Here is a 13,081-nt window from a genome sequence, read left to right on the forward strand (position 1 = left end):
TTACAGACCAGATTAACGATTAAGACATCCCTAAAGTTGGGGAAAGATACTGCATTTTTAGTTCTACTTAAAGTTATTTTGTGTGTGTGTATCTCTTCTAGGACACGGGGAAATGGATTTAGTGTTGGTGCCTTTCTTTCATGGACACAGAATTTTAAAGACAAGAGACTAACTTCAATAACAGGATATTTTTCTCTGACCTGTACCCTCTTTAGAAAACTTTAGAGGTGGTCTCTTAACTAAGAACAAGAGAGCACATCTTAAAAGTCCATGTCATTTCATTCACTCCAGCCAGAACCATCCCTGGAAGCACCACTATACAATGTCTTCCACTGTAAACCAGCGGTGCAAAGCCCCACCCTATTTCCAGTGCTCCTTCATTTCAGGCTGACAGGAGGGTGACAGTGGATAAAAAGCCTGGATGGACAGGAAGACATGCTCAGTAGTGCCCTTCACGGTCTAGAAAGAGTTTTGTTTTGTTTTGCTTTGCTTTATTGACTGGGTTGTTTCAAATGCCTCATCGGCACAATATAACATGTGTTTCTTTTCCTGGGCTACTATCCCCAAACTGCTTTCCCAATTATGGTCCTGACTGTAATACTTCACAGATGAAAGCAAATACCTGCCAAGTGATACTGACATTCAACATTTACCTGATAGAACAGCAACCAAATAAAACATTTTTAAATCTTCTCAGTGAAAATCTTCATCAAATTATGCCCAAATCATTATATCCTTAGCATTTCAAGTCTCCATTATTTAAATAAACATGGAAGAAAAAAGTAGTGCCTGTATGAAACTTCTTTATAGAAACTTTTTCTACATGGCTTCTGAATCTTTAGAAGTAAGATCTTGTTACTCCCACAAAAGCTGTTTTCATCCTACAGATCCAGACTTCTTTCTAAATCTAATCTCTAAAAATCTTTGGTTCTAGTTTATATCAATTAATAGTAGCTAATTACTCCATTATACCAACTTGTTTGCTTCTGTCAAATGAGAGTGCTACCTTTATGACAGAAGGAAAACTCAAGTAGGTGAAAGTGAAAACAAACCAAAATAACAAAAAACACTGTGCCCTTTACCACTGCTCTTCTGTGTGGAGGAAAGTTTCTTCTCATTTATCCTCTCATGGTTGGTGGGAAAGGCAGACATCTCTCTATCTGCTGCAGATACCAGGCTCTCCAGGGTGGTGGCATCTTGGGGAAGATGTGCCAAATAAGTCTCTTTGGGCATTTGGACCATAAGGCTGGACAGTGTCTGATCTAGAACATCCTCTTCAGCAATATAGGTGTATGGACAGTATTCTCGGGTCCGGGAGTAGATGTTAGCATTGTCATAACAATCTGAGCAGATAACCCGGGTGCCAGTGCCACCTAATGACAACACGGGAAAGAACCCAAACATCCTTCAGTTAAGGAATCAGTTTTGCCAACTATTAGTTTTCTCTAAAGTTGTCATCATATCTGGCATTTGTTCAAAACTTGCATTATAAACCAGATGAAGTTTCAAGGTCTTTCTGTGAACTAACTAATTTAATCCTTATAACATCCCTAAGAGGTAAGTATTATTATTATCCCTATTTTACAGACAGAGTAACTACAACACAGAGAGGTCAGGTAAGGCCCAAAGACATACTGCCTGAGTGAAGAGCTGCAATTTAAACTCAGGCCCTCTGGCTCCAGCACCCATGCTCTTGAGTAGTACATTAAGCCATCTTTGACAAGCCTGGATAAGGTCATGCGCAAATCAAGGGAGCCAAGATAAGGCTGGCACTGTGCTACAAGACACATGTTTGGCTTAAGCAAACTAAAGCAGAGAACAAGGGGTTTTGATGACTTTATTTCACAAAAGCCCACATAACTTTTGTTAAGTCAAGAGGTTAAGCAACACTAATTGCTAAAAGGACCCCTAGAGAAAGCCTCTGACAGTGAAAAGTCCTGCCTGACAAGTGTGTGTTTGGCAGAAGTAAAAGTTTAATAATGAGCTCCCTGGACAATTAAGTGCTTTGAAAACTGAATGATAAAAAAAGAGGAAACTGAGAAATAGAGACTTGCTTACTCATGTTCAAGCAACAGAATGTTAGAACTGGAAAAGAACAGGAAGTAATTAAGTTTAACCCAGAAAGCAGTGTTATTTCCTACAAATTTCAAAAAGTAGAGGTTTTTAAGTATTCTTTAAAAAGCTAGAGGGGGACTTCCCTGGTGGCACAGTGGTTAAGAATCTGCCTGCCAATGCAGAGGACATGGGTTCGAGCCCTGGTCCGGGAAGATCCCACATGCTGCGGAGCAACTAAGCCCGTGTGCCACAACTACTGAGCCTGCGCTCTAGAGCTCATGTGCCACAACTACTGAGCCCACGTACCACAACTAATGAAGCCTGCGCGCCTAGAGGCCATCCTGGCCAGGGAAGGTCTCACAAGCCACACGGTATAGCCAAAAAGAAAAAAAAAAAAAAAAAAGCTAGAAATACCCCCCTTTCAATGGAAAGCCAAAATAATGGAATAGAGCTTCCATGTGTATACTACTCGAAGTACTACACAGATTTGTGGAAAGAATATTTAAGAATCATGAGAGAAATGCTTTATAAAATATTGTTTCTTTATTTTTAAAATGAGGAGATTAAAGCTCAGCTTTTAAGTAACTTGTTGGTGACCACATGGCTGGAGAGAGGAACTGGGAGTCAAACCGAATTCTACCCCTTAATTCACTTCCCTGTGTTCTGTAACTCCCTATGGGAAGAGTGGAGTCGGGAAAAGTAGTGTTGAGAAGTCAGGTTCACTTAACTATTTTATATCTCTCTGATGTTCTCCAATATAAGATGAGAATCATCAATGCCCTTTAAACCTTAGTGAATGTCTACCTGTCAGCAGGAGATACAACCTCCCCGGGATATGGTCTGAAGGGTGCTCATGCCTGAAAAGGATAAAAGACACCTGAAGAAAGTTTCTAGAGCATCTCCTTCCTACAACAATACTTTGGTTTGGGAGCCTCTGCTGTGCTCTCCAATCCCTTGTTTAAGGATGTGTTTTACTCCTTTCTGTCAGAAGATTTTCTCCTCTGTTAAGACTTTAGAGCCTGAACCAAGATGGCGGAGTACAAGGACGTGCTCTCACTCCCTCTTGCGAGAACACCAGAATCACAACTAACTGTTGAACAATCATCGACAGGAAGACACTAGAACTCACCAAAAAAGATACCCGACATCCAAAGACAAAGGAGAAGCCACAATGAGACAGTAGGAGGGGTGCAATCACAATAAAACCAAATCCCATAAGGCTGGGTAGGTGACTCACAAATTGGAGAACACTTATACCACTGAAGTCCACCCACTGGAGTGAAGGTTCTGAGCCCCAAGTCAGGCTTCTGAACCTGGGGGTCCAGCAACGGGAGGAGGAATTCCTAGAGAATCAGACTTCGAGGGCTAGTGGGATTTGACTGCAGGACTCTGACAGGACTGGGGGAAATAGAGACTCCACTCTTGGAGGGCACACATAAGTACTGTGCGCATCAGGACGCAGGGGAAGGAGCAGTGACCCCAGGGAGACTGAACCAGAGCTACCTGCTAGTGTTGGAGGTTCTCCTGCAGAGGCGGGGGGCAGCTGTGGCTCACCAAGGGACAAGGACACTGGCAGCAGAAGTTCTGGGAAGCACTCCTTGGCGTGAGCCCTCCCAGAGTCCACCATCAGCCCCACCAAAGAGCCTGCAGGTTCCAGTGTTGGGTCGCCTCAGGCCAAACAACCAACAGGGAGGGAACCCAGCCCCACCCATCAGCACTCTAGCAGATTAAAGTTTTACTGAGCTCTGCCCACCAGAGCAACAGCCAGCTCTACCCACCACCAGTCCCTCCCATCAGTAAAACTTGCACAAGCCTCTTAGATAGCCTCATGTAAGAGGACAGACAGCAGAAGCAAGAACAACTACAATCCTGCAGCCTGTGGAAGAAAAACCACATTCACAGAAAGATAGACATGATGAAAAGGCAGAGGGCTATGGACCAGATCAAAGAACAAGATAACACCCCAGAAAAACAACTAAATGAAGTGGAGATAGGCAACCTTCAAGAAAAAGAATTCAGAATAATGATAGTAAACATGATCCAGGACCTCGGGAAAAGAATGGAGGCAAAGATCGAGAAGATGCAAGAAATGTTTAACAAAGACCTAGAAGAATTAAAGAACAAACAAACAGAGATGAACAATACAATAACTGAAATGAAAAATGTACTAGAAGGAATCAATAGCAGAATAACTGAGGCAGAAGAACAGATAAGAGACCTGGAAGACAGAATGGTGGAATTCACTGCTGTGGAACAGAATAAAGTAAAAAAAATGAAAAGAAATGAAGACAACCTAAGAGACCTCTGGGACAACATTAAACGCAGCCACAGTCACATTATAGGGGTCCCAGAAGGAGAAGAGAGAGAGAAAGGACCCAAGAAAATATTTGAAGAGATGATAGTCAAAAAATTCCCTAACATGGGAAAGGAAATAGCCACCCAAGTCCAGGAAGCGCAGAGAGGCCCATACAGGATAAACCCAAGGAGAAACACGCCGAGACACATAATAATCAAACTGACAAAAATTAAAGACAAAGAAAAAAAACAAAGCAGCAAAGGAAAAATGAAAAATTACATACAACGGGACTCCCATAAGGTTAACAGCTGATTTCTCAGCAGAAACTCTACAAGCCGAAGGCAGTGGCATGATATACTTAAAGTGATGAAAGGGAAGAACCTACACAACCAACATTACTCTACCCAGCAAGGATCTCATTCAGATTTGATGGAGAAATCAAAAGCTTTACAGACAAGCAAAAGCTAAGAAAACTCAGCACCACCAAACCAGCTCTACAACAAATGCTAAAGGAACTTCTCTAAGTACGAAACACAAGAGAAGAAAAGGACCTACAAAAACAAACCCAAAACAATTAAGAAAATGCTCATAGTAACATACATATCGATAATTACCTTAAACATGAATGGATTAAATGCTCCAATCAAAACACACAGACTTGCTGAATGGATACAAAAACAAGACCCATATATATGCTGTCTACAAGAGACCCACTTCAGACCTAGGGACACATACAGACTGAAAGTGAGAGGATGGAAAAAGATATTCCATGCAAATGGAAACCAAAAGAAAGCTGGAGTAGCAATACTCCTATCAGATAAAATAGACTTTAAAATAAAGAATGATACAAGAGACAAGGAAGGACACTACATACTGGTCAAGGGATCAATCCAAGAAGAAGATATAACAATTATAAATATATATGCGCCCAACATAGGAGCACCTCAATACATAAGGCAACTTGCTAACAGCTCTAAAAGAGGAAATCAACAGTAACACAACAATAGTGGGGGACCTTAACACCTCACTTATACCAATGGACAGATCATCCAAACAGAAAATTAATAAGGAAACAGAAGCTTTAAATGACACAATAGACCAGATACATTTAATTGATATTTATAGGACATTCCATCCAAGAACAGATTACACTTTCTTCTCAAGTCAGCACGGAACATTCTCCAGGACAGATCACATCTTGGGTCACAAATCAAGCCTCAGTAAATTTAAGACAACTGAAATCATATCAAGCATCTTTTCTGATCACAACACTATGAGATTAGAAATCAATTACAGGGGAAAAAAACGTAAAAAACACAAACACGTGGAGGCTAAACAATACGTTACTAAATTACCAAGAGATCACTGAAGAAATCAAAGAGGAAATCAAAAAATACCTAGAGACAAATGACAATGAAAACACGACGATCCAAAACCAATGGGATTCAGCAAAAGCAGTTCTAAGAGGGAAGTTTACAGCAATACAAGCCTACCTCAAGAAACAAACAAAATCTCAAACGATCTAATGTTACATCTAAGGGAACTAGAGAAGAAGAACAAACAAAACCCAAAGTTAGCAGAAGGAAAGAAATCATAAATATCAGAGCAGAAATAAATGAAATAGAAACAAAAAAACAACAGCAAAGATCAATAACACTAAAAGCTTTTGAGGTTCTTTGAGAAGATAAACAAAATTGATAAACCATTAGCCAGACACATCAAGAAAAACAGGGAGAGGACTCAAATCAATAAAACAAAAAATGAAAAAGGAGAAGTTATGACACTGCAGAAACACAAAGCATCCTAAGAGACTACTATAAGCAACTGTATGCCAATGAAATGGACAACCTGGAAGAAATGGACAAATTCTTAGAAAGGTATAACCTTCCAAGACTGACCCAGGTAGAAATAGAAAATATGAACAGACCAATCACAAGTAATGAAATCGAAACTGCGATTAAAAACCTTCCAACAAACAAAAGTCCAGGACCAGATGGCTTCACAGGTGAATTCTATCAAACGTTTAGAGAAGAGCTAATACCCATCCTTCTCACACTCTTCCAAAATATTACAGAGGAAGGAAAACTCCCAAACTCATTCTATGAGGCTACCATCACCCTGATACCAAAACCAGACAAAGATACTACAAAAAAAGAAAATTACAGACCAATATCACTGATGAATTTAGATGCAAAAATCCTCAACAAAATACTAGCAAACAGAATCCAACAACACATTAAAAGGATTATACACCATGATCAAGTGGGATTTATCCCAAGGATGCAAGGATTCTTCAATATACACAAATCAATCAATGTGATACACCATATTAACAAGTTGAAGACTGAAAACCATATGATCATCTCAATAGATGCAAAAAAAAGCTTTTGACAAAATTCAACACCCATTTATGATAAAAACCCTCCAGAAAGTGGGCATAGAGGGAACCCACCTCAACATAATAAAGGCCATATACGACAAACCCACAGCAAACATCATTCTCAATGGTGAAAAACTGAAAGCATTTCCTCTAAGATCAGGAACAAGAGAAGGATGTCCACTCTCACCACTCTTATTCAACATAGTTTTGGAAGTCCTAGCCACAGCAATCAGAGAAGAAAAAGAAATAAAAGGAATACAAATTGGAAAAGAAGAAGTAAAACTGTCACTGTTTGCAGATGACATGACACTATACATAGAGAATCCTAAAGATGCCACCAGAAAACTACTAGAGCTAATCAATGAATTTGGTAAGGTTGTAGGATACAAAATTAACGCACAGAAATCTCTTGCATTCCTATACACTAATGATGAAAAATCTGAAAGAGAAATTAAGGAAACACTCCCGATTTACCACTGCAACAAAAAGAATAAAATACCTAGGAATAAACCTACCTAGGGAGACAGAAGACCTGTATGCAGAAAACTATAAGACACTGATGAAAGAAATTAAAGATGATACCAACAGATGGAGAGATATACCATGTTCTTGGATTGGAAGAATCAAAATTGTGAAAATGACTATACTACCCAAAGCAATCTACAGATTCAATGCAATCCCTATCAAATTACCAATGGCATTTTTTACAGAACTAGAACAAAAAATCTTAAAATTTGTATGGAGACACAAAAGACCCCGAACAGCCAAAGCAGTCTTGAAGGAAAAAAGCAGAGCTGGAGGAATCAGACTCCCTGACTTCAGACTATACTACAAAGCTACAGTAATCAAGACAATATGGTACTGGCACAAAAACAGAAATAGAGATCAATGGAACAAGATAGAAAGCCCAGAGATAAACCCACGCACCGATGGTCAGCTAATCTATGACAATGGAGGCAAGGATATAAAATGGAGAAAAGACAGTCTCTTCAATAAGTGGTGCTGGGAAAACTGGACAGCTACATGTAAAAGAATGAAATTAGAACACTCCCCAACACCATACACAAAAATAAACTCAAAATGGATTAGAGACCTAAATGTAAGACCAGACACTTTAAAACTCTTAGAAGAAAACATAGGAAGGACACTCTTTGACATAAATCACAGCAAGATCTTTTTTGATCCACCTCCTAGAGTAATGGAAATAAAAACAAAAATAAACAAATGGGACCTAATGAAATTTAAAAGCTGTTGCACAGCAAAGGAAACCATAAACAAGACGAAAAGACAACCTTCAGAATGGGAGAAAATATTTGCAAACAAATCAATGGACAAAGGACTAATCTCCAAACTACATAAACAGCTCATGCAGCTCAATATTAAAAAAAACAACCCTATCCCAAAATAGGCAGAAGATCTAAATTGACATTTCTCCAAAGACATACAGATGGCCAAGAAGCACATGAAAAGCTGCTCAACATCACTAATTATTAGAGAAATGCAAATCAAAACTACAATGAGGTATCACCTCACACCAGTTAGAATGGGCATTATCAGAAAATCTACAAACAACAAATGGTAGAGAGGGTGTGGAGAGAAGAGAACCCTCTTGCACTGTTGGTGGGAATGTAAATTGATACAGCCACTATGGAGAACAGTATGGAGGTCCTTAAAAAACTAAAAATAGAATTACCATATGATCCAGCAATCCCACTACTGGGCATATACCCAGAGAAAACCATAATTCAAAAAGACCCATGCACCCCAATGTTTATTGCAGCACTATTTACAATAGCCAGGTCATGGAAGCAACCTAAATGCCCATCGACAGATGAATGGATAAAGAAGATATGGTACATATATACGATGGAATATTACTCGGCCATAAAAAGGAACGAAATTGGGTCAGTTGTTGAGATGTGGATGGATCTAGAGACTGTCATATAGAGTGAAGTAAGTCAGAAATAGAAAAACAAATATCGTATATTAACGCATATATGTGGAACCTAGAAAAATGGTACAGATGAACTGGTTTTCAGGGCAGAAATTGAGACAGATGTAGAGAACAAACGTATGGACACCAAGGGGGGAAAGCGGTGGGGGATGGTGGTGGTGGTGTGATGAATTGGGAGATTGGGATTGACATGTATACACTGATGTGTATAAAACTGATGACTAATAAGAACCTGCTGTATAAAAATATAAATAAAATAAAACTCAAAAAAAAAGACTTTAGTCAATTTTCATCCTATTTTGCATGGGGCAAATGTTTTCATTGAGTAGCTTACTTTAAAATATTGCTTCAGATTACTGTGGAAAACTATACACTTAAAAAAAAACTAAACAGGGTAGGCTGAAATTGTAAGCACAGATAATAAAAAGTCATTACCATCAGCGCCTTTGTGTAAATATCCATTGGCAGGAGGCATAAGTTGCTGATGACTACCTGCCTCAGAGTTGCTGTAGCCTTCCTGTGGCTCAGACAGTGTTCCTTGGGAAGACAAGTAGCTGGGAATGTCTGCAGGCAGATTGAGCTCGTCTGTAAAAGAGACATCTGTAACTCTCAAATAAAGTTAGGCAATTTAAGCCAAAACTCAGAAGACTATCTTGCAAATGTATTCTACTTTGGTACTAATGGCCAGGAAAATGTTATGTACCTAGGAATTCAACAACTCCTAGAATTTTCTCTGAAAACTATTTCTCACTAGAATTCTCCCCCAAGCTTCATTTTAAAAGTATTACCAAAAGAAAAAAAACCTGAAGTCTGAAATCTTATCCACAGACACACTTTAGCAATCTATCTGGCTGTACCTCTTCTCTTACAGGATTTCAGGGTGGGGGACAGGTGTGAAAGACTGATCTCTGTCATAACGACTCCACTCTTCCCCAAAGGAAAATTACAATGGAAATGAGCCTTAGGTATTAAAGAAAGAAGGTGCACATGCAACTGTTTAAAAGAACAAAGTTTTGGGGGACTGTCTACAAATTCTTAAGCTTATTCACTAGAGCGGTTCCATTATATCAAGAAAGTAGGACATTTTAACAGAAAAACTCTTCCTTCTATCACAAATAAATTATCAAAGCTCCTTAGTTTTTTATATTTAACAACAAATCCTACACTACATTCCTGACTCCGGTATAAGCCACAAGGGTCAACCGGGTACCACTCACCTGTGTTCGTGATACTATAGTCTTCATTTTTCCTTCTCATGTGGTAAATAACAATGACCCAGATCAAAGAGGTACCCACAACACAGCAGACCACAACAATGATGACAATGCCAACTGTGGTCCACCCATCGTCTTCATGCCCAATGCTACTCTGGGAAGAGTCACAATTGGGGGTGGAAATCACATTTAGGTAAATGTGACCACGTTCTGTCCCAAGGGTGTTGGACATAATGCAGGTATATTTCCCAGCATCTTCTAGCCCAGCATCTACAATGATGAGAAGCTGGTTGGCTGCAGCAAAGAAGTGCCGTTCTGTCACCAGCAGTGGTCCATCATCTTTGGTCCAGTTGAGGCGAGGGGCAGGACTCCCTCCAGCTATGCACTGTAATACTGCAGTTTCACCTCGGGTTACTGTCTTGTCCTCCAGAGGTCTAATAAATGAGGGTGTCTCTAACAGAAAGATGCATTAAAAAATATTAGGCAGTTTTATTCCTAATTGAATTAGACTAATTAGGTTACGATGAAATAAGCACTTTCATATGCTCATGGGAGGATTAGAAGTTAATGTTTCAGAAAAGCAAAAGCTTCAAAAAATCTAAATCTCATCTCAGGAATTACACCTTGAGCAAGCTATCCTAAGCAAAGAATTCAAAGATTTATATACAAAAATGCTTATTACAAAATTAGTTGTAATTTTTAAAGGTAAAGGGAAAAAATCTAAAAATCTAGCAGAAAAATGAGTAAGTAAATTATACCACAGCCACATGATATTCATGAAGACTTAATGACACGGTAACCCTGTGATACAATATTAAGTGGAAAAAAGCAGGCATACATAACCACATAAGGATGAGTGTTTTTTCTTTTTTAGATTTTTTTTTTTTTGGATGTGGACCATTTTTAAAGTCTTTATTGAGTTTGTTACAATATTGCTTCTGTTTTATGTTTTGGTTTTTTGGCCGTGAGGCATGTGGGATCTTAGCTCCCCAACCAGGGATCGAACCTGCGTTGGAAGGCGAAGCTTTTGTTTTGTTTATAAGTGTTTCTTTCATTGATCTTTTTCATTCTTTAAATTTATTTATTTATTTATTTATTTTTGGCTGCACTGGGTCTTCATTGTTGCGTGCGGGCTTTCTCTAGTTGCAGTGAGCAGGGGCTACTCTTTGTTGTGGTGCGTGGGCTTCTCATTGCGGTGGCTTCTTGCTGCAGAGCACGGGCTCTAGGTGCACGGGCTTCAGTAGCTGTGGCTCACGGGCTCTAGAGCACAAGCTCAGTAGTTGTGGCACGTGGGCTTAGTTGCTCTGCATGTGGGATCTTCCCAGACCAGGGCTCGAACCCATGTTCTCTGCATTGGCAGGTGGATTCTTAACCACTGCGCCACCAGGGAAGTCCCAGAAGGCCAAGTCTTAACCACTGGTCTGCCAGGGAAGTCCCAAGATGAGTTTCGTGGGATTTTTTTAAAGATTTATTATTTATTTATTTATTTAATTTATTTTTGGCTGTGTCGTGTCTTAGTTGTGGCATGCAGGATCTTCACTGAGGCATGCGGGATCCTTCCTTGCAGCACACGCGTGGGCTTCTCTCTAGTTGTGGCATGTGGGTTTTCTCTTCTCTACTTGTGGTGCACAGGCTCCAGGGTGTGCGGGCTCTATAGTTGTGGCACATGGATTCCAGAGCATGGGCTCTGTAGTTTGCGGCAGGCAGGCTCTCTAGTTGAGGCGTGAGCTCAGTAGTTGTGGTGCGCGGGCTTAGTTGCCCTGAGGGACGTGGGCTCTTAGTTCCCTGACCAGGGATTGAACCCGCATCCCCTGCATTGTAAGGCGGACTCTTCAGCACTGGACCACCAGGGAAGTCCCCAGATGAGTGTTTAAAAACTCCAGAATATGTCAAAATCTTTAACGGTGTCTGAGTGACCTTCCCTCTTTTTTTCTAATTTTCTACATATCTTAAATTTTTTAAACAATAAACTTATTTTTCTGATTACACAAGTAATTACACAAACCAACACATTTTTTAAAACCCTAACATCTAGAGGAAAAGAGAATTTACCTTGAATTTGAGTCCCATGAAGAAAAGTGTTTTCCAAATGTATGGATGCCAAAGGGGGAAGAGGGTGGGGGGTGGGATGAATTGGGAGACTGGGATTGACATATATACACTAATATGTATAAAACAGATAACTAATGAGAACCTGCTGTATAGCACAGGGAACTCTACTTCACTTCGCTGTACAGCAGAAACTAACACAACACTGTAAAACAACTATACCCCAATTTAAAAAGAAAAGTGTTCTCATAAGAAAACAAACTGGCTTATCAGGGGAAATCTATGAGGAAAAGACATTTTACCAGAGGATAGGATTAACAGGAGCACACTGGAAGGAAAACAGGAAATCTAACCAGAAGACAGATCATTTTTTTCATCTTATAATTTAAAAAAAAAAAATGAACTGGGGGGAAAGTTACATTGTCTCAAGTTCTCTGTGAAGCAGGTATGTGAGGCAGTATAAAAGTGCAAACTCACTATTGAATAGTAGTAAAAACATATACATGAAGTAGAAAACTTACAGAGGAAAACATAACAGGACAAAGGGATTTGAATATTCAATTCATGGGATAAAAATCTCTAATTCTGCCCTCAGAATTTCCCCAGATTTCAGTTTACTGATCCACTAATATCCTAGGCTGACATAACCCTGCATAAATTGGCAGAGCAAGGAAACAAAGATATAAGAATCCCAACTAAAATCTCAAACATAGATTCTTCTTGCCATTAAGACCAAGAGTCAATCCATAATAAAAAGACTCCCACAAAAGCAGGGACCCACGGAGCAATAAACATACCTAACACGATTAATGAAGCATTTGCTGAGAGGCCGCCTGCTATGTTCTGTGCCATGCAGCTATAGATCCCCATGTCTTCTATTTTCACATTTGCAATGAAGAAGACATCATCCTCAGGCATGACATGCATGCGTCTCTCTCGAGCTGCAGGAAAGTCAGTACCACCATCTTTCTGCCAGGAAATCTGAGGTGCAGGGTGCCCCTCTGCAGCACATTCTAATCTGGCCATGGCACCAGTGCGAATAGTTAGATCCATTGGAGTTTTCAGAAAAGATGGCATCTCTGTTCCAAAAAAGATCACCAAGAGAATGTGGGTGGGTGGGGGGAATATATATA

At 39.8% G+C, this 13,081-nt stretch overlaps 1 protein-coding gene across 4 annotated transcripts in view; it reads right to left on the reverse strand.

The window, feature by feature from the left end:
* The window catches only part of LRIG2 (leucine rich repeats and immunoglobulin like domains 2), a 66,412-nt gene that overhangs the window by 6,691 nt on the left and 46,640 nt on the right, over nt 1-13,081 (reverse strand). For all 4 annotated transcript variants that reach the window (XM_029228419.1, XM_029228420.1, XM_029228421.1 and 1 more), the window contains 4 exons: nt 12,746-13,027; nt 9,903-10,352; nt 9,121-9,270; nt 1,083-1,373 (listed from right to left, as the gene is read on the reverse strand). In XM_029228419.1, the coding sequence (XP_029084252.1) occupies nt 1,083-1,373; nt 9,121-9,270; nt 9,903-10,352; nt 12,746-13,027 (1,173 nt within the window). The remainder of the gene's footprint in view (nt 1-1,082; nt 1,374-9,120; nt 9,271-9,902; nt 10,353-12,745; nt 13,028-13,081) is intronic.

The sequence above is a fragment of the Monodon monoceros genome, unplaced genomic scaffold, assembly GCF_005190385.1.
Source record: "Monodon monoceros isolate NGI ecotype Baffin Bay Population unplaced genomic scaffold, NGI_Narwhal_1 Super_Scaffold_18, whole genome shotgun sequence".
In the NCBI taxonomy this organism is placed as follows: Eukaryota; Metazoa; Chordata; class Mammalia; order Artiodactyla; family Monodontidae; genus Monodon; species Monodon monoceros.